This window comes from Xenopus laevis, chromosome 2S, assembly GCF_017654675.1.
Source record: "Xenopus laevis strain J_2021 chromosome 2S, Xenopus_laevis_v10.1, whole genome shotgun sequence".
Taxonomy (NCBI): Eukaryota; Metazoa; Chordata; class Amphibia; order Anura; family Pipidae; genus Xenopus; species Xenopus laevis.
In genome coordinates this window covers 68,106,255-68,129,824 of record NC_054374.1, presented here as the reverse complement: position 1 = coordinate 68,129,824, position 23,570 = coordinate 68,106,255, and the positions used below count along the sequence as shown (strand labels likewise).

Below are 23,570 nucleotides of genomic sequence, written 5' to 3'. Positions count from 1 at the left end.
GATGCTCATGAATAACCGTAAGTATCCAGAAGAAGGATCTTATGGAACTATTTGTGAACAAAGCAGTACTATTGTGTACGAAAATAATCAACAGCTCAAAATTGACTGATCATTCACAATTTACCTATTGGAGCCTCCGTCATAAGAAAATCAAGTCCTGGGGATAATATAGCGATCAAACCAAATGATTCAGTATTGATTTCACCCCAGACCCTTTCTAAACATATCCTGTAACACTTGCATGTATAACTGCTCTTTGGTCCATTTAAGTTGCAATTTCAGAAGGAAGTAGCCATGACTCATTAGGGACCACTCGCCTATAGTGAAAAATTTGTAGTTATGCTCTGATAGCATAGTTTTGCTCATGAAATAAGTTCTTCTTTACATGTTAAACATTCTATGCCCGTTCGGCTAAGAGTAATAAAGTTCAATCACTACCTTTTTTTCTATAGTTATTTGCATGTACGTAGTATCACATATTTATTGTGAAAATGACACTGTGCTACTCCTGTAATCATTATGTTATGGTTACTGTCACTTCAAAGATCTAAAGATCTACTTGGCAACTTGCTCTATTAGCAAGTGTTAATATACACGATTGCTCCGTTATTGTTAATATAAAATTGTTTCTTGGACCTATGCTACTTTGGAGTACCACTTTAGTATACGGATAAATAACAATAATGATCATTTGTAAATCGTTATGCTCACTGGGTATGTTATTTGCAACATGCAAATATTCTGCTTCATTAATGAATATTACTCACTAATCCTTGCATGTTACAAGCACATTTATGTTTTCTTTGTTTTTATATGCTGGAAAAGCGCACATGTTGTCTTTTGCTGAGTTCATGCCACATTGCATCCATAGTATAAAAAATATTTACTTTGCAGAGAAGCTACAATTTTTAAACCTGCCACTTTAGTCACTTGGCAGGCAGTGTCATGGCTGCCATTTGAGAGAAATGCCTCTTCCCCATTCGAACATTGTTTCAGTCCAATTGGATTCATGCAAAATATTACCTGCTATTTTTAAATTAAAACGCTTATTTTTGCTGCCTGTGTTTTAACCATTTACCCTTATTCATGCTATATTTATTGTGAGGCTTTTTTTTTCTTAGATGATACAAAATGAATCTCCCCTTTGACACTTCGACCTTTTTTCCATTTGCCAGGTGTGTCTCCTATAATATGGCTGCAAGAATCATGCTTTTTAGAAATAAAGCTCAGTGCATTGTATATGCTGGAACAAGTACAGCAGTTCTGTAGTTTCAAGAAATGGAAATTTAATCACCCTGGACTTTTCTGTAGAAAACCAGTTTACTTTTTAGCGGGTGCAAAGGGCCACACTTATTAATGAGCATGTCTGGTCCTAAAGTGTGCTTTGCTTTCATTGGCTTCTTTGTGTGGCATCACAAATTGTTTTTATAATCCTACCGACAAAATAATGAATAGTGGTTAACTTGCCTTCCTACATGTTAAAACAATTGTCACTGTGCTGGTCTAGGGCAAAATAAAGCTCAACCAGTGAGTATCAAAGCTTTGATACTGGGTATCAAAGCTTGTGGTGTTTAACGTTTTAACAAGGGCAATTATATACATAAATAATTTGTATAGTGCTTCAAGCTCCAAATTTGTAAATTTTTTGAGGGTTTAACTTACCCAATGCATTGGGGAATCCAGGTGCTCACACCTTAAGCCTTCAGCTCAGGAAGGCACTGTGACAAATATCAAATGAAAAAGGTTGGCACAAACTGGATCACTCTCCACGATGTAGTTAAAAAATGTATTTATTTAGAACAGCAACATCCCAAATGCCTTACGCGTTTCGTGCCTTTTGGGCACTTAATCATAGGCTATTGCCACCATGACTTTCCAACAAAATTCCGCATTGTTTAATTTAGCTTCTAGTATTTGTACTAGTAGTAAACGGTGACCCTCTTTGGTTTTTATGTACTTGTACTCAACTTTCAGAGTTATGTCTCAGCCCATTGCTTGATGCTAACATGTTATAAACTGCTTGAAAATGTTGCATGGGTTACACGTGAACATGACAAAAAGTACTACTTCCTAGACAGACTTGAAAGTGTATTTATCAAAGTGGTGGATCGCCTTTAAATTACTTTTTAGTATGTTATAGAATGGCCTGTTTTTTTATTAACTTCATTATATATTCTGTATAGTATTTTTAATTATTTGCCACCTTCTTCTAACTCTTTCCAGAAGTCAAATGCAGCTCACTGACCCCAATCTAAAAAACAAATACTTTGTAAGGTTACAGGTGTAACTTTCTTTTCATGCTCTCTCCTATTTATATTCCAGTCCCTTTTTCAAATCAATGCATGGTTGCTAGGGTTATTTGGACCCTAGCAACCAGATTGCTGAGCGTGCAAACCCTAGAAATGCTGAATAAAAGTTCAATAACTCCAAAACCACAAATAATAAAAATTGAAAACCAATTGCAAATTGTCTCAGAATATTGTACCACACTAAACATTAAATCAGAGGTGAACAACCCCTTTAATATTGGAGACGAAAATTACCAGTGATGTTGCCCATAGCAACCAAACGGCAATAAGATTTGAACAATCTGAACCAACAAGTTAGAAACAAAATGAAAGATCTAATTGGTTGGAGGGCAACATCACCAGCGATGCCCCCTGTCAAGAAGTGACGTGGCAGTTTGATAGCAGCTTATGGTACTGTTTACCTTATCCTTTTTACCATTTGCTTCATAATACTGATTGACTTTCGGACCCCCTTCATTCTCCATTTAAATTTTTTTATATGCTTTCTTGATCCTACTGCTCTTATCCACCATCACAGCCTCAGCACTAGTTTTCCATTTTAAGAACTGTAGCATGAGCTGACTTGTGTGCCTGTTTCAATTAAATGTTTAAAACTTGTACAGCACATTCCTCTTCCAATAGGCTGCTTGCCTCTTACAACTATGGTTGTAACTGCTTTTACCTCATTTTTTTTATATAGATGTTCTTTCGTTTTACCTAAGTAAATCCTCAGAATTGTACTGGTATCTTTTTGTACTGGTATCTTTTTTCACTGAAGGAACAGTAAGAAAACTCTGTAAGTTGTCCTGCTGTGAAGTGTAACATTTCAAGCAGGTGTGCCCAGACTTTACTAATGCAAGGCCTACTTTTAGTGATGTTGTCCCATTATGATCTACATCCATAAAAGCATTTGTTAGCATTCTGTTACATGGAAAATATTCCTTAAATATTGATTTATGAGAATGTGTTTATTGTATTTAAACATCTATTTATGTAACGTTAATGTAATAAATATCTGAATGAAAAGCATGAAGCATGATCTACTGATGTCTAGCTACCAAGTCTACTGGTAGATCCCGATCTACCTTTTGGGCACCCCTGATTTAAAGTTAGTCACAAAAAAAGTATTTTCGGTGTGTGAACAAGAGAGACCTAAAGCTCACTGGTAATTACGTGGGGCCTGGGTGCTCGTGCCCCGAACCTACAGCTTGAGATGTGAATCCTTACCACAGTGCCTGCCGTATCTGTGGTTTGTAAGGCTTGGGCTAGACCAGGGGTCCCCAACCTTTTTCACCCGTGAGCAACATTCAGATGTAAAAAGTGTTGGGGAGCAACATAAGCATGAAAAATGTTTCTGGGTGGTGCCAAATAAGGGCTGTGATTGGTTATTGGTAGCCCCTATGTGGACTGGCAGCCTACAGGAGGTTCTGGTTGGCTGTACATCTGGTTTTCATGCAACCAAATTAAAAAATAAGCACCTGCTTTGAGGCCACTGAGAGCAACATCCAATGGGTTGGGGAGCAACATGTTGCTCGCGAACTACTGGTTGGGGATCACTGGGCTAGACAATTGTGGAGAATCTGCTCCCCTGCTGCTCCTCCAGTCCTGCTCTGCCTGCCCCAGAAGCATTGTCTCCACTTGGGTGCAGGCAGACTCGGTGCATCATTTTACATTTTGTGCCAAAATCCGATTTGCCTTCAGAAGACATGGGAACAGCAGGGCAATCATCTGCATCACCTGGCCCTAGCAGTTTACGTATAATTATATCAGCCCTGTGTTTCACTGCCCTAAGGAACTGCACCTTCAGACTGAGTCAGCAGCTAATATGCCCATGTATGGGCTCTCCAGTTGATCTGTTCCTTTTGTGACAGACCTGCTTTGACCTCTGTTGACCCAATTGTTGGCTTTTGTTCTCCATTGATTCTCCTGTTAAGCAATATTGGATCCCACTGGCATTGTTTTAAAGGGAATGGATAGCAATAGTGCATTTGCAGACTCCTTCCCAATCGTATATCCCCATGTTTGTTTTTTCTGGGCCAGGAGTATGCAGGCAAATAAAGCATATATTTTTTGTTCTGTTTTACAACAAAAAGCAAGTAGAAAGAAAAAAACTACAACAGGCAAAGCACTTGAAACTGCCCTTTGTGCCATTACATTGAATATGTAAGTTTTCCTGTTGCCTTCCTTGGTAACCAAACCAATAGCACACAGCTGTTCTATTTGCCGCTCTCATCTTTTGGAGATCTATAGTTATCCATTAGATGATGGGTGGTAAAACTTTCCAACTTGCTTACATTTTTATGTAAGTGAAACATTGTGTTGTAGACATGACTATTGTGGAATGCTGTAGCACGCAGCTTTTGAGCTGTAGAGGGTCTACCACAGAAGTTCCAGGTCATCGCATCATATTTCTTATACACATCATTGAGAAGCAGCTGTTGTGGACATAGCATTTTTGATCACAGTTACTCATAACATTATAAACACTCATTTGCCGTTGCTTTACTCGTGCCTTGGATGCTATTGTGTCTAGGCTAATTGGTCCAGACTTCTTTATAACCACCTCATCTCTGCTTTTATGTTGTGATTCCTATTTCGAAAAGGTGGTATAGCCTAACAGCTTGGAGGGCATAGTGGAGCATCACTGGGGGCATGAACAGAATTGTAGATTGGCTTCACCACAGCAGTGACTCATTTGTCTTGCTCATGTTCTTCCAAAATAAAACCATGCCAACATAAAAATTTATCTTTAAGAAACACAGTTTTGCAGAAAAAATGTACTTTTGATTCTTTATTTGATTCTTTGCAGTCAGGGAAGATTTTTGCAGACTGGAAAGGCAGTCATTACTTTCTCTTTTAGTAGTATTAAAGTAAATGTATTACATTTAATTCATTACAGCCATGTGGGTGTGTATTGTGCTGTACATTAATTGCGGATTGGCTATATTGATTGTGGTCTTTGACATAAGGATATGCGTTTTTGTGGTGATGTACCATTTTTGGCAAATATCTTCATACAGCCCCACGCATGGTATCACTGATCACTGGAAAATTGATAATGGTTAGTTATCCACCAAACTTGCTGCCAGTAAGTAACCCAACCTGAAAGTACAATACATTTGTTGATTGTGTGTTACTGGTTTTGATATAAAGAAAATTGATCTGCATCCTTAGACCCAGAATCATATATACCACTTGACTCGGCCCACTGCAGTGTATGTACTACTAACAGGCACTGCCTCTGAGTTTTTGCAGACACTTTTAGTTGATTTTGGCACAAAAAAAAAAATGCCAGTGCATTTCTACACAGAAATATGTAAGCTAAGTTGAATGGTTTGCTTAGGAAATGGCAAAGTGTCACGGTAGCCTTAAAAATTACACTTTAATATGCTACTGAGGCTGATGTCACTCCAAGCATTTTCTTCAATGATGGGGAAAATCTGGCCAAGCCACCTTTATATTTAAGGAAACCCCTCAACTAGTACATTAGTGAAGTTTGACCAAAACTGCCTCACCTGTAAGTTACAGGCAGTTTCTTTAATATTAAATGGCATGGGCGGATTTGGGCCTTTCTCCTCTTTTTGATATACTGTATCTTGTAGAATGCCACACTTGGCACTTGTGCAATATGTTTGGTGGCAAATTGCTATAACTAAATCAGTGTCGGTGACTTGCAGCCACATCAGGCTCCATGTTTGTTAAAGTGGTTGTTCACTTTCAGTTCTATTTTCAAAAATTGCACTAGGAATTACTTTTTCAAATTGCCCTTTTATTTTTATGAACTTTTTTTGTAAGATTGAAGTTAAACATTAATTTTTAACCTTTTTATATTTCTTAGGAGTAAGAGGATCATCGACGCCATGAACTTTTGATACATTAGTCGATACCTTTCTTGCTTCCTCTGCTTTATTAAATGCAATTCATATATTAGTTGCTGGCATTCTGATGCTGTTGAGAAATGTGTCAACTGATGTAGACGATTGTAACAGTTTAGCAAGATTGCACATTGCTTAATGATCTATTAAGCTGAAACAATGTTTAAACTTAAAAGGGAACGCCAGAAAAACATAACTTTAGCTTTTTGAAAAGTAAACATAATTTCAAGCAGCTTTGTAATATACATCAATTAAAAAAATATGCAGACTTTTCATAATTTTTAATGGTTTCTGACAGTTCCCTAAGCCTAGCCCCCTGCTCTTCTGCTGATCTCTCGGACTACTTTGCTGAGATGGCTGACTTCTGTTACTTTGTATCAACAGCCAGCTGTCCTTAGACTTCATCTTCCAAACCCCACAATTCCCTGCACATGTGATTTCAATAAGGAACGGAACATCATAGTGCAATGCTACGGGACATCCTCCGGAAAACACAAGCTCCTGCATGCGCTCTCCTAAAGAAGAAGTATGCAGACTCGTCTCTTATTATACTCGCTTTTCTAAAGAAACTGCAGTCACACCTCCATGCTGCCCACACTGGCTGTTGCAATTTCCCCCTCCCTCCTTCCTCAGCCCTCCTTCCTCAGCCCTCATTACAAAAGCCCTCCCTCCTCAGCCCTCCATGCTCAGACCTCAGCTCGTAAGCCAGGCTGATAGCCAGTGTCGGACTGGGACACCAGGGGCCCACCCAAAAACCTTTGACTAGGGGCCCACCAATTAATCTTAGACCAGGGGCCCACTCTTAGTACTATTATTCTTCCTTTCCTCACTCATCTATTCTCCTTTTCTTTACATACTATAATCTATTATTCCATCTATTTAGCCACTTTGTTCTCATAGAAATAGGGAATGGCCATGAAATAGGCCAAATGTTTAGCAGCTTGAGGGCCCACTGACACCTTGGCCCACCGGGACTTTTCCTGGTATCCCTGTGGGCCAGTCCAACACTGCTGATAGCTGAGGAGGGAGGGCTGAGAACAGAGGGCTTTTGTAATGAGGACCGGGGAGGGAGGGATGAGGACAGAGGAGGGAGGGCTGAGGAAAGAGCCACGAGGGGGGAGATTGCAACAGCAAACGTGGGCAGCAAGAAGGTGTGACTGCAGTTTCTTCAGATAAGTGAGTATAAGAGACGAGTCTGCATACTTCTTCTTTAGGAGAGCGCATGCAGGAGCGCGTGTTCTCCCGATGATGTCCTAAAATGCTTTCTGTACAATGCATCATAGTTCCTGCATGTTGTGTGTAAGCTGTGGAGAATATGTAACATCAGTGTTTAGTCCACCTTCCCTGCCAGGATTTGATGCAGAAAGAGAAGAACCGTTAACTAGGGATGCACCAAATCCACTATTTTGGATTCGGCCGAACCCCTGAATCCTTCACAAAAGATTCGTCTGAATACCAAAATGAATCCTAATTTGCATATGCAAATTACAGGTGGAAAGGGAGATGATTTTTTACTTCCTTGTTTTGTGACAAAGTCACGTGATTTGCAAATGCAAATTAGGATGTGGAGTCAGTTTGGCCGGGCAGAAGGATTCTGCCCAATCCGAATCCTGCTGAAAAAGGCCGAATCCCGAACTGAATCCCTGGATTCAGTGTATCCCTACAGCTGGATTGCAGCATAGAAAATGGAATTTATTCATACTTTTTGAAGAAACAGGTAACTGTGATGGGTATATTAGGGGTTTCTGTATTATGTGGGCCTCTTTATCATATTTTGGTTTGGAAGCCTGAGTTCCCCTTTACATCTTCAAAATAGAAAGCGATTGAAAAAAAGTGTTGCTAGTGTGCTGTCCTATTTGGATAATATATGACAATATGTGGCAGCATTTAATAAATAGACAATTTATTTGGGTCCCACCTACATACATTTTTTTATATACATGTTCTTTTCTATCACCTCATGTTTTCTTTGATAATCAACTGACTTCTTTCCTGTCCTGCACCGATACACTTCAAAATTACTAACCAGAACAGGTAAAATATACAATTAAATTACCTTCTCTTTCTTCTTCCACACTGCATTGAACTTCATGATGCGTTACTGCAGTTGATGGGATGGGTTACTAAGTAGTGAAGCTTTTGGCCTACAGTGATTTTTTGGATCATGGGTAAAATGGCTGCCTCCTCCATGAACATTCCCCTAATGTCAGTTTTAGGATGCAGCATCAGTGGCTTTGTTCTCTGCAGCAGAGCAATCTAGCCAAGGCTGGCCATGCAGAGGCCCATCTGGTCTCTGTTTTTCAGGATCCGGTAGAAATGTTTCACAAGCGCAGAGTCCAAATCACTGAACTGATTACATTGAGAGAGAGAGAGAGAGGTCAGGCTCTGTGAGGCCATCCAATACAGAGCATTGCAGTGTAACCTCTTTCCTACCAAGCAAAGAGACCTACAGAGCGTAACATTCTAATCCTTTGCAAGCCCTGAATTGAGAGATACATGTAGTGTAGCACTGTTAACCCTTCCTAGGCTAGAAGAAATCACTAAGTTCATTCCAGTGTAGTAGGCTAGTAGCACCTTCAGTACCTTGTCAGTTTGCAGTTCCCCACTATTCTATGAAGTCAGAATAAGCTGTGGGGATGTTGTGACCCAGTCACCATCCACCTGCTTACAGAATGACCATGTATAGATTTTTACACACTCGCATACACAAGACTATGGGGTTAATCTTAAACTTGGTATTAATAAACTAGCTCAATATTTGCAAAAGTAACATGGACACAGTGAAAATGGTTGTAATTAGTATGTAGCAATGAGAAATCTTTTTTGAATTTGTTGGCAATTTTTGACCATATTGTCTAGCTGAAAATCTTTCCAACTGGCTGCTAATAGTCAGTATGTCTACAGTCTGCAGCCATGATTGGATGCCAGCTTCAAAATTTTGTCTGCATCATAAAAGGTGGTTAAATGGTGTTGTTTGTGTATCGTTTAGTGGTTAGGTATTTCTGTCAAGGTGTTTGAGTCAGTGCCCCTTTAAATGTAAAGAGTACACAAAGTATACATATATACATTATATATATATATATATATATATATATATATATATATATATATATATATATATATATATATATATATATATATATATATATATATATATATAATGTGAATAAGTGGATGCACACCGGGATTTCTTAAAAAATTAAAACTTACTTTTATTTAATACATATTTAAAACATGATCAGGTCAACGTTTCGGTCTCCATCTTAGACCTTTGTCAAGATCCAAATGGTTGATTAAAAAGAACACATATATAGATATATTGATTCCACCCACAAGTGGTTACCCTGTCATTGCTTACTTTAAATAAATTGTATAGCTCTGTTATATGAATTCAGGCATTTTCAAACATCACTGAATGCATCTGCGGGTAAACCAAAAAAAGAAAATGTAAATAAAAACAAAATAGCCATTGAACCATGCTGAGACCCATTTTTTTCAAACAAATTATAAATTTATCAAATCTTTAACCAATATTAAATGTTGCACAAATCAATTTAAGTGTCCAATTAAACCTAATAAACCTGCACATACCTGCTATCTGAGTTCAATCTTTTAGAACCTAGTAACAAAGATGGTTTCAATGCTCATTCGAAAAGCATAGAAAAGAGCAATGCTCATTTAACCCCCAGGGTCCCAAGGTGTTAAGTTTTTTAATCCAAAACACCTCCCGTTGCAATAACATCTTTGACCTATCACCACCTCTGCTCAAGGGGGGGGATATGATCAATGGCTATATACTTAAAGGTGGGCAACCTATGACCCCTCTCAAGAAAGTGCTTGGCCACTGGTTTCTGTGTTTGACCATCCCTAAAAGCCGTGCTAATCGCAAAACGGTGGCCATCCATTCGTAGCCTAAGGGTTTGATCAGTTTTACCTACGTAGGAAAGCCCACATGGACATGTTACTAGGTAAATTATATGTGTAGTGGAACACGTTATATAATGTCAAATCTGAAATCGTTTACCTGTATGAGGATGTAGAAAAGATGTACCTGGCGTCATATAACGACAAGACGTACAGCTTGGACAACGAAAACATCCTGATTTTAATTCTGCTAACCATGTTTTTTTGTTGGTAGTGTAACTGGATCAGTCTTTACCAGTAAATCACGTAGGTTAGTTCCACGCTTATAGGAGGTTCAGAAGATACATTAGCCAATTCACTATCTGCCCCAATTATATTCCAATGCCTCTTGACCACGTTCCCTAAATCTTTAGTACCCAAATTATATTTGGTACTAAATACTAGTCTTGAATTATGTTTACGAATTTCAGTTTTCTCCTTACATTTTTTATGGGCCGTGTCTAGAGCCCTTTGTAGAACCTCGTCAGGGTATCCTCTAACACTAAACCTTTGTCACATATCCTCAATTTGTTGCTCACATTGATGGGGATTGGAATTATTTCTTAATACCCTACAAAACTGACTAACTGGTAGGGAATTTTTCGGATGGAAGGTTTTATAATGAAGGAGGGTGTTTCTATCAGTCGATTTACGAAATAATGTATAACCGATATGATCCCCATCAAGTATTAATTCCACATCCAAAAATTGTATTCTTATTGGGTGTACAACAAACGTAAACTTCACGGGACACTCTCTAGCATTTAAATCAGTAACCATTGCACTAAACTCCATTTCCGTACCCCTCCAAACCATCACCAAATCATCGAGGAAACGACAGAAAAAAATCAAGTTATCACCATATTTGGGTACAATGTGATGCTGTTCATACTGATGCATAAATAAATAAGCATATGCCGGCGCCATGGCCGCTCTCATCGCCGTCCCGAGTAACTGTAAATAAAAAGATTTTTCAAAACGGAAATAGTTTAACGATAATGCAAGCTCTAGTAGTTCCAGAACAAAATCAATAGGTAGACCTGCATACATCTCATATTCAAGTAAGGAGCATCTGACCGCCTCTAACCCTGCTTCATGCGGTATTACAGTATACAAACTGACCACATCCATACTTGCTAGCAGGATGGGCCCATCAGTGGGCAACTTCAACTGTTTAATACATTCCAACAAATGGGGGGTATCCTTAAGATAAGTCGGAGTACTGCGAACTACTGGTTGCAGTATCTTATCAAGATAGATTCCAATGGGGTGTAATAATGATCCCCGCCCCGACACTATCGGGCGGCCAGGAGGGCACGTCATACTCTTGAGAACCTTGGGTAAGGAATATAATAAGGGGCAATTAGGGTGTTCCTGTAACAAAAAATCATTTAAATACACATCAATAATGCCCTGTTGAAATATTCACCAATGTATCGACCTTTTTCTTAAATTGGGACACAGGTTCACCCTTCAAACACACACATATGTATATATATGTGTATATATATATATGTGTATGTATATATATATATATATATATATATATATATATATATATATATATATATATATATATACTGTTCAAATGACCAGCAACTCCAGGGGTTTCAATGAAAAAGTTGTGTATTTAAATAAGTGCAGTTACAGCCAACGTGACGTTTCGGTCCATATATATATATATATATATATATATATATATATATATATATATATATATATATATATATATATATATATATATATATATATATATATATATATATATATATATATATATATATATATATATATATATATATGGAAAGGTGGGTACAAGCTGCACACCTTCAAACACATCAAAAAACCTGGGTGCTCTGGTTAAATAATAGATAGAAATTGCACGTGGTACCGGCACTCACAGGGTTTGCATGAAAGATCAATCGTTCAATATGGTTAAATAGGAAAAAAGGTTTATTGAATCCGACGTTTCGGTTCCCCACAGGAACCTTTCTCAAGGGCAAACCATATATATGTGTGTGTGTGTATGTATATATATATATATATATATATATATATATATATATATATATATATATATTAGGGATGCACTGAATCCACTATTTTGGATTCGGCAGAATACCGAACCGAATCCAAACCCTAATTTGCATATGCAAATTAGGGGTGGGCAGGGGAAAACATTTTTTACTTCCTTGTTTTGTGACAAAAAGTAGCCTGATTTCCCTCCCCGTTCCTAATTTGCATATGCAAATTAGGATTCGGATTGGCCGGGCAGAAGGATTCCGAATCCTGCTGAAAAAGGCCAAATCTCACACACACACACACACACACACACACTCACACACACTCTCGTTGTAGCTGTAGTTAATGGCGAGCACTCCCCATTTGGATGTCACCGTGTCCCCACTGCTGCATGACCCACTTCCACACACTGTATCCAGGCAACATACTTCAGTTTCCCCCAGCCTTACCTCATGCAATGCCCAGTACATCTGTATCCTGTACAGAATGTGAGTGACATGAACTACCTATGAGCATAGTGTACATTCTGTGTTGTATAATGATGCTGAGTATCTATGCACACCCCTTCTCTGTTCCAAGCTGTGTATTTTATCTGCCTGTCTGACAGATCCTGGTTCCAGCAGGGAGCAGCTAATCTGTGCACACAGGAGGAAGCAGATAAATAAAGGATGAGAGAGGAGATAGGACAGGCAGCAGAAAGGGAGGGAATGAAGGAGTAACTGTGTGGTGGCCTTTGTACTGAGAAAAACAGTGGATGCATATGTTTGCAAGGTTGCTTATTCTGCAATGTCTCCTCTAGAGGTCTCCTCTATCTCTAGACAGTCAAGCTGACCATATAATAAGTGAACTAATGCATCCATATATCTCTTAGGGCAGAGACACAGTCAGATTTGGGGAGATTAGTTGCCTGGCGACTAATCTCCTCTTCATCGGGTGACTTTCACGAGGAAACTTTGGGCGACTTTAGAAAACGAAGCGTTCAGATTGTCATCACGCCGGCGATTTAGATTCTAGCCTGCGGGAAGGCAGGGGAAGGCAGTTCAGGAATATTAGTCACTCTGAAGAAGAGGCGATTTTTTCGCCGGGCGACTAATCTCCCCGAATCTGAACGTATGTCTCTGCCATAAAACATCTGTGCATTAGTTCACATACTTATTTCACATAGTATCTGCATATTAAAACCAAGATATGTGATCAAAATTAGTGGTATAATTCATTTTTCTAATACCGCCTCAAGTGACCTCCTTAAAGGGGTTGTTCACCTTCCAAACACTTTTTTCAATTTAGTTGTTTTTAGATTGTTCCCTAGAAATAATGACTTTTTCCAATTACTTTCCATTATTTATTTTTTACGTTTTTTCCAAAATCTAAGTTTAAAGTTGAATGTCCCTGTCTCTGGTGTTTGAGTCTGACAGCTCAGTAATCCAGGTGCAGATTCTCAACTGTTACAATTTTGCAACATTTAGTTGATACATTTCTCAGCAGCATCTCTGGAGTATTAGCAACAATTGTATCAATTCTAACAGCTGCCTGTAATGAAACCCAGAGATTCTGCTCAGCAGGGACAAAGATAAGAAATGTATCAACTAAATGTATCAATTTAGAACTGTTTACAGGATCGGTGACCCCCCCCCCCCAGAGCTGCTTCAGAAGGAGAGAAATTACACTTTATACTTCAATATTAGAAAAACCGTGACACATAGAAAATAGAAAGTCATTGGAAAAAGTCGTTATTTCTGGTGATCTATCTGATAACAACTAGTTGTTTGAAGGTGAACAACCCCTTTAATTTATCTGTATGGGAGAGAACTAGAAGTTTCTTTAAATAGGCTCCCTATCTTTGAGGGTCTTGTAATCATGATTCCTACAGATACCTATGGAATATAGATTTTATCTCTTCTATGCCAACAACATATTTGAAGCAGAACTTATTGAAGCATCTAGCAGCCACACCCTTAATGAAAAGATTGTTGTGCTCTGTGCCAGATATGTCAATAGAATCTGCTGTTTCTGTAAAAAGGAAGAAAATATTGAAATTGAATTGTTTAGCACTATCTCCATCTCAAGTCTTAACTAGATCCTACAGAAGCATTCACATACCTGTTATTATTCTGAAGGCCAATAGAACTAAGCTAACCATACCATGTATGAATACATCTTCAGTATCTCCCCAAATAGGCCTTGCACGTTACACTAACATTGAGGTGAATTAATGTTGAACATTCAGATCACTGGACATGTATGTCTTTAAAACCAAAACTGGAGTTCCTTTGTCCCCTAGAGATTTTTTAATATACGCAGTTTTAAATGTGCAATTGTCCAGTTAGCGGTACCTAAGTAGACTTCACAGTCCGTGTCACTCCCGTGGTACTCACTCACTCAAACTTTTTATTAACCCCAGGAAGAACTCTTATTATACACTGCTTATCTGTAGTTCATTCCCATCTTTTTGTCAATTCATGGAACTTTCTCTATAGGGCAGGTCTTCTCAATTTGTTTGTGCCAATACCATTCAAAAAATAAAATTACCTCGGATAACACAGCAGAACACATTGGGTTGGGTTCTAATAAATTAGATGTTTTTTTTTTTTTTCACTGTTACAAATAGGGCATTCATGCTTATATGTTTGCTGTATTTTTCTCTTAACTAATTTTATTGAAGGAATAAGGTTACAGAATGACACATGAGCTATATCAATACTATAATTTTTATAATCCCAACCCACGGTTAGTGAATTGCTGACAGGGAGTAGGATAGCAACCTCTAGTGGTAATGTCCTTTGTATTGTTGCCTATGGAGACTGTCTTTCAAAGATCTGTGCACCCAGTATGATATGCCCTTGTATTACAGAGTAAATAGCCTTAGAGAGGCCTAAGGGTAAGGACACACGAGGAGATTCAGGGAGATTTTGTCGCCTGGCTACTAATCTCCTTGTCTTTTGAGCAACTATCCCCATAGGCTACAATGAAAAGTTGCCTGCGCTAATGCACACACGGTGATGCGTTTTCAATAGTTGCCCAAAGTTGCCTCAGTGAGGCAATTTCAGGCAACTATTGAAAACGCATCGCCCTGTGTGCATTAGCGCAGGCAACTTTTCATTGTAGCCTATGGGGAAAAACGATGAGGCAGTTCAGGGAGATAGTTGCTCAAAAGACAAGGAGATTAGTAGCCAGGCGACAAAATCTCCCTGAATCTCCTCGTGTGTCCTTACCCTTTAGTCTCACACAACAACTGCAGTCACAACTAATGAAATCCCTGAAATCCCTAAAGTTTTAAACTCCTAAATCTACGTTGGTCTTAGGGCTGGGACACACTGGGCGATTTGGGGATATTTAGTCGCCTGGCGACTAATCGCAGCGACTTTTCTCCCCGAATGCCTCCCCTCACTCTGCGCCTGGATAAAATGAAAAGTCGCCGGCGCTAATCACACACGGCGATTCGTTTTCCGAAGTCGCTCGAAGTTGCCTCACGAGGAAACTTTGGGCGACTTCGGAAAACGAATTGCCGCGTGTGATTAGCGCAGACGATTTTTCATTTTAGCCAGGCGCAGAGCGAGGGGAGGCATTCGGGGAAGATTGGTCGTGGAAAGTCGCGGCGATTAGTCGCCAGGCGACTAAATATCCCCAAATCACCCAGTGTGTCCCAGCCCTTAAAAGTCCTGCAGAAATGACTTTTTTTTTTTTTTGCCTCCATAAGCAGGCATGAACCTGGGTAGTTCAAGAGTGGCTAAAAAAAAGCCTTCCAGTTCATTATTCCCTCCTGCAATACATCTGAATGAGATGTTTTGCACAATGCATGCACTTTGGCAAGCAAGGAGTTATTCGATCAAGCTCTGCAGGGATTTTTCTCTATTAACCAGGATAGGGTTGCCTGCCAGGATGTGGTTCCCTGGCTGAGTGCTTTCTGCCTCAGAGCATTCTGGGAGGAGGGCAGCTATAATTAGGCCTGTGCCTGGAATGCACTGACTGCTCTCTCCTCTCATCACTGCACCATCTGTCTACCTCTACCGCCCCCCCCCACATACATAAACACTTACACTGTTGCAATACAAGCATGCTTGCCGATGGGTGGGTGTATGGGCATATGAGAAGAAATTATTGGCTATATTTTAGCTTTAGATATTGTAATGAAGGTCCTGTGTTCCATAGTGCTTAAAATTTAATGTAAAACTTTGCAGCTTAAACATATCTGATAAGTATACTGCAATGTCAGTGTTAGCACACTTATAATTTAAACAAGTGTGCCATATCATAAGTATCTTCATTATCTACCCTTAAATCATGATTATCACTTGGAGTTTGCTCTTCTTGATCCCAGCCAGGTTGGTTTATTGTTTCCCCTTTCTTTAGGGCAGAGACACACGTGGAGATTCGGGGAGATTAGTCACCTGGCGACAAATCGCCTCTTCTTAGGGCAACTAATCTCCCCAAACTGCCTTCCCGCCAGCTAGAATCTAAATCGCTGGCGGGGTGGCACTCAGGAGTGCTTCGTTTTCGGAAAACGAAGTGTTCCGAGTGCCATCCTGGCGGCGATTTAGTCGCCCGGCGATAATTCGCCTCTTCTTCAGGCGACTGAATCTCCACATATGTCTCTTCCCTAACTGGACTTCTAACTACACCTGGTACACCCCTGCATGGATTTTTTATTGTCGTTCCTCTCTTCCTGTCAGATATTCTCTGTATGTGTGTCTATATTGTTTCTTCCATGAATGTGTCTGTCCGCCTGTATCTTCTGAGCGTTTTTTCCTTGACTTTCTTTTACCCCCAAGTAATCCCTTTTCCATATGACTTTAATGTTTATTTCCTTTTCTCCTTGTATTCCCATTTTATGTGCATCTTTCTAACCTTCCATAGATCCCCCTCCCCCTCTTTGCACAATGCCCCATTTCTGTTTGGTCTATTCTGCCTTTTAATTGCTCGCATCCAGTGACCTGCTGAGGTCCAGAGACTAATGATGGAAAGTGAGTGAAGAGGGAGAAAAAAAAGAGAGATGGGGGTGAGGGGGAAACAGACCGTCTCACCTGATTGTAATGGCTTACCTGCAATGCTTTGAACTGCTGAATGGTGGTCTCCATTCACCATACATCTCCCTCAATTCAAGTGCAAAGACTACAAGTGAAAACGCTTAGTTACATGTTATCTGAATGTCCTCCTTTTATGTAGTGTGAAACAGCAGGTTCTAATTTTGCAATAAAGGAAAAGGTGTGGCATTTTAATTTGATAACCTTTAGCTCTTATTTTGAGGTTTCAGGTCTGTGATAGAAAGGGCAATCACTGATGGATATATATATATTGTGGAGCATTGCCATGCCCACAAATATTGTATTAGTAGAGTATCATTAAACATACTTTTTCTAAAGATAATCCATTCTCCATGACAACCAAGGTATGCCGACATGGATGATAAAAGTCCAAAGAGTGAAACAATTAAACATGGTGTTGCATTTATACAGGCCAAAACATAAATCCGCTTCTGCAGATGGAATGCTGCTGATTAGACTGATCCATGGAGGTTTGTGCATTCTAGACAAGCAGTCGCTGTTTTGAATTATGGCAGTGGTGTCAAACTTGTAATCCAGTGAAGAGAACACATTTGACCCCCATATGTAGTAATACGCACAAAATTTGCCCAGGAGCCATAACCTGCAGCAACCAATAAGATGTTTTAAAATAGATGACCTGTAAATGCTTCCTACTGATTGGTTTGTGTGTTACTGAACCTGTGTAAACTTAGCGGGGCTCGCGCACGGGGAGCCCGGAGTTTGCACTTGCACATGGGTAGCCCGGAGTTTGTTCATAAGGCAAGGTCAGCTTCTTCAGGCTTTGGACATTCCACTTTGTGCCTCAAACACCAAATATACACTGAAAGCTATGGGGGACCTTACACATCTTGTATCTGTCTAACTTCACTTTGCAGATTTGTGGAAAATTAAACCTTTTCTTTGGAGCCCCATCATAAGTTCACTTAGCTAGATAAGAAAATGTCCCTTTTCAGATATATATATCCATGTAGCATGATGTATTTTCAGATGTTTATTGCAGACAGACACAGTTTACTGGCTAGACTTTCTTTATACTGGTGCATGTGCTTGCATACTTGCTTGGACTTTGGCTTGCAGATAACACCAATTACGGACTTGATCTGTTGAGTGCCAATAAGAAAGAATAATAATTAAATAATTAAAATTAATATAAAAATAAGAAAACTATAAAATATTTAAAACTGTATTTGATTTTGTCCACATTGGTGTGTTAGAGGGGACAGTTTTGGATTCAGATGCAAAGAAGATATGAAGCCTTGAGGAGAGGCGTAAGGAGAACATGGAATTAAGTTGGAGAGAGGACAGGAAGAGCGCACAATCCTGAGGAGAGGTCTTGTGTCTGTGTGGAGGAAAGACACATTATATATACACCACTCTGCAGGATATTGAAAAACAGATAACAGGAGAGAGGAGGAGAGGCAGGAGCAGAAAGACAGCAGGGGAGAAAGAGAAAAGAGGGGGAGGAAAGAAGAAGATGGGAGGGAGGGACAGAAAGAAGAGGAGAGTGAGTGGGAGATAGAGAAAAAGTGTGGCAGGGACAAAGCTGAAGAGAGGGAGAAAAGGGCCGTAAAGGTAGTAGATATCATGTGAGCTGATAAATGGGGGCATATATCCAACACAACTGGTTTTGTTTTGCCTGTGATTGATTTTTTTTTTTTTTTTTTAAACAATGTTAGATAAAAATGTGGGTTAACAGTGTTGTTTATATGTTACATTTGAACATGTACATATATTTTAATACAAGCAAAACATAATCATCTTTCATTTCGCATACGTCAATAGAGCAATTTCAGCATTTCAATCTCAATAATCTAATAAAAGTTTTTTGTTTTTTTTTTGTTTTTTTTAAAAATGTATTCCTGACTCCTTTCTTTCCTTCTTTCCAAACAGATCTTAGCCCTACAGGCCTTGGATCCCCAGGCTTGGAAAATGGGGAAGTTACTGTTGAAAGGCGATCCCTGCACTCCAAGGAAACTGAAAGAAACCGCAGAGTGACCCTGGTCTGCAGACACCCACGATCAAGGTGAGAAATTTATTTTAAAAAATTAAGCAAAAATGTTAGCCAATTGTTCTTATGTCCAATTGTATTAATAGTTATTAGCTTTTATGGCTACCCTTAGATTTTAGAAATGTGTGTAATGTTTATACCGGTGATGTTTTTGTCCCATGTCAAGTCTCTTTACACATCATTCTTGGAACTGATAAAACATTCTCATTACAGGAATTTTAGATGGTAGCACTTTATCACATAAAAATGTCCATACTGGGGGGACTTCAGCTCCAAAATGGACCCCCAAGCGGACCGCCTAAACTCACAAGCCACAGGCCCCACAAAACTAGCTCAATGGGCGGCAGATCTTAAATTAGTAAACACGTGGAGATGGAAACACCCGGTGTCGAGAGAATACTTTTGTCATTCGACCACCCATTAGTCCTTCTCAAGGATTTACCTGGCACTTGCATCTATAGAGATCCTCTCCTTCATTAATAAAGTGCAGTTCCTTCCACGAATCCTTTTTGATCACTCTCCACTTCTACTTTCCCACTGCTGGTCCACCCCAACAACCTCTAGGCTATGGAGACTAAGTCCACTATGGCTGGTCAGCCTCTCAGGTTATCCTATGGAACGCCTCTAAGGCACTAATGAGAGAGGTCCTGTCCGGGGCAATAAGACAGGCCTGCAACCAAGAAGGAGAAAAGGTTGAACTAGCAGAAGCCACACATGCAGAATATGAGCACACCACAAACCCAACACCTGAATCACACACACTCCTACTAGAGAAACGAAATGCCCTGGAAAGAACACAGAAAGCCCTCCTATACCAGTCACAGTGATACTTTGAAATTGGAGACAGGAATGGGAGAATGCTAGCATACTTTGCAAAAACACAGTGCCCCATAAATGCAATACCAGCTATAATGAGAGCTGATGGAGTAGTGGTTACTGACCCAAAGCTTATAGTGGAGGAATTCCCTAAATACTTTCGTAAACTCTACAACAATATTCCCCTCAATACATCACACACAGCCCATTCCTGGGTAGTATATCCATCCTGACTTTCCATCCAGCTGACAAAGCAGCACTCAATCAATCCATAACTGCAGAAGAGATAAAAGAAGCTATAGCTTCTCTCCCAGCTAATAAAACACCAGGAATTGACAGCCTCCCAGCAAACTGGTATAAGGCCCTGCTGGAACAAGTGACCCCCCCCCCACCTTCTGACTGCTCTTCAAACCTCCTTTGAAACGGGTTCCTTTCCCCCTCATTTAGTGACGCTCTAATTATAGTGGTTCCTATACCAGACAAAGACACTCATACCGGCCAATCTCCCCTTATAAATACAGATGCTAAAATACTTACAAAAATACTAGCCACAAGACTCCAAATAACATTATTGACCTGATTCGCCCAGATCAATCTGGCTTTATGCCTGACAGATCTGCTAATATTAACCTGAGGAGACTATATACCAACATAGAAATACAGCACGACAAGGTGTGAACCAGTGCAGTGGCGTCACTTTACTCTGCCAAAGCCTTCGATTCCATAAAATGGCCCTATTTGTGGGAGACCCTGTGCAGAGTCAATCTGGGGGAACACTTCATTAAATGGCTGCAGCTACTATATCAGCAGTCAACAGCAAAAGTCAGGGTAAACGGTCTTGTATCTGCTCCACGCAAGAGGCACCCGTAAGGGATGCCCGCTGTCGCCCCTACTATTTGCGTTGGCTATTGAACCCTTGGCCATAACCATACTCGAATCTGAGCAAATTATGGGTCTGACTCTTGGCCTGATCACAGAGAAAATATCTCTGTATTCTCATGATCTACTTAAATACCTAGCAGATACTGAAGACTCCCTTTCAGCCCTTCTTAAAGGAATTGTTCAGTGTAAAAATAAAAACTGGGTAAATAGATAAGCTGTGCAAAATAAAAATGTTTCTAATATAGTTAGTTAGCCAAAAATGTAATGTATTAAGGCTGGAGTGATTTGATGTATAACATGTCAGTCAGAACACTTTTCAGCTCTCTTGGTTTACACTGACTGGTTACCCTGGCTACCAGGCAGTATCCAATCAGAGACTTGAGGGGGGGGGCATATCTGCTTTTGAATCGGAGCTGAATGCTGAGGATCAATTAAAAACTCACTGAACAGAAATGTACCATGTGGCCCCCCTTCAAGTCGCTGACTAACTCAGAGTTATAGAGCTGAAAAGCAGGAAGTTGGATTCTGGCTGTTTTATTAGACATCTGTTCACTCCAGCAGTGGTGGAACTACCGGGGAGCAGGGGGTGCGAGCGGACCAGGGCCCGCACCCCCTCAGGGCCCCCTGGCAGCCTGCTCACCAGTGAAAGCCGTCGTGTATGGAGGGAGGGCGGGCTGTGCATCACACACCAGGGCCCGCCCCCCTCTAGTTACGCCACTGCACTCCAGCCTTTATACATTACAACTATATTAGAAACATTTTTTATTTTGCACAGCCTATTTATTTACACAGTTTTTATTTTCACACTGAACTATATCCTTTAACATAGTGGAAGCATATGGAGAATTCTCAGACCTGATAAAGATAAACTGGAGCAAATCCATGCTATTCCCCATAGATAACCAAAGCCCCACCATCCTTCCCTCAAATGCTCAACTATCATGGGTGCAAGAGTTTAGGTATCTTGGACTCAATATACATGCAGACCTCTCACGGTTCGTGCAAAACAACCTTAACCCCATAATCTCAAAACTGGATTCCGACATTCAAATTTGGGCGAATCTCCCCCTCACCTTATATCTGATGCAGGAAACATTCCATCTACCATTGCCACACCCCACAGAGCTTGCTGCCAAGGGCTGAAAATTCTTAAAAAAGAACCTGTTCGCCTTACACCTTCTCTGCCGCTGTGGAGAAATACTAACCTCCCACACTTCTGCAATTTGAAAGATTTTCTCTATTGGTTGCAAAGGGGCATTAAATACCTGGGTGACATACTACTGAATAATACTTTTGTATCATACCCTGAGCTCAAAGCCAAATGTGGGTGCTTACCCCTGTTCAGATACTTCCAAATACGGCATGTGTTCAAGGCACAATTTAGTACACTCTCCCCAACTTTGACCACACTGGCAATGGAAGACTCCCTTGCGATAGAACAGCCTACAAAACTGGTGTCCAATCTATACAAGCTATACCACAACCCAACTGCAGAACTCCAGTGGCTAATTTCATACACATGATTTGGGCCTGCCCAGTGATCAATACATACTGGACTCAGATAATGGCAGCCCTAGCAACCATACTTCATTTCCCACAGGTGCTTTCCCCTATGGTGTGTCTATTGAGGTTGGTGGACCAACTGGTACCTACTGCCCATGTACAATGGAGGTTTAGGGCATTACTGTATTATGCAAGACAAAATATAATTATGACTAAAATATCCAATAAACCAATTAGGGAGTGCTCCAACCCTACTACATTCCAAGCCCTTTAAGATAAACAGGCATAAATCATGTGACGCTCACTCTGTGAGTGAGTGGGTCTGTGTGCAGCTGCCCCGGACCTTTCGCTTAAAATTCAACTTCACGGTTTAGTAAGCATTTGATGTTAACAGGTCACTCACCACTCCACATCTCTGGTCTGGGTGCAGTGCCCCAAACCTGCAGTTTTGGGAGACTTCACAGTGAACACAATTCCCTTGCAGCACTCACTCAACGGAACAGCAGTGTGATTAAAACATCTTTATTCACCGGTGAATAAAAATATAATTACGCATGGGATGGGAACACCCACCCCACGAGAATCTCCTGGATAAACGTAGTCAATGCAGTAATACCACGAATTAAACGTACACAAGAAGCCAGAGGCACGGCTCATAAATTGATAAGATATGGAGCCCGTGGTGGGAGTTGGGCCCTGGTACTCAACCAAGGAGTGACATAACGCAGGAATAAGGGTGTCACTTTGCAAATTAACACTGGGGGTATTAGACCAACCTTTAAGTAAGGAGTAAAGAATTAGATGCAATGTAAAATAAATCAAGTGACACATATGTAACAGAAATCTTTATTGTTTTGTCAATGTTTATTGTTTATAAAACAAATAAAAAATACATTTAAAAAAAAAGAAAAGGAAAAAAAAAATATATATAGATATATATATATATATATATATATATATATATATATATATATATATATATATATATATATATTCAAATCATTAAGCACTTGTATTTTTTTAACTTTCATACAGAATATCTTCTAGCCATAGGGTTATCAAGCCCGTTGTGTGCTCAAGGATAATTTTACATTTTCTTTCTGTTTATAGAGACACCAAATACAGTGGAAGGAGTGCAAAACTGAGTAAGTACACAGCAATCAAAGCTGCTTGTTCCGCATGTTCTTTATGTGGAATATCTTAGGATGCACCCCTAAAACATCCATGTATG

At 39.9% G+C, this 23,570-nt stretch overlaps 1 protein-coding gene across 1 annotated transcript in view; it reads left to right on the top strand.

Moving 5' to 3' along the window:
* ahdc1.S (AT-hook DNA binding motif containing 1 S homeolog) overlaps positions 1 to 23,570 on the top strand; it is a 63,425-nt gene that overhangs the window by 23,535 nt on the left and 16,320 nt on the right. Inside the window, exons 2-3 of the mRNA XM_018249452.2 lie at positions 19,021 to 19,153; positions 23,450 to 23,484. Of these exons, the coding sequence (XP_018104941.1) occupies positions 19,021 to 19,153; positions 23,450 to 23,484 (168 nt within the window). The remainder of the gene's footprint in view (positions 1 to 19,020; positions 19,154 to 23,449; positions 23,485 to 23,570) is intronic.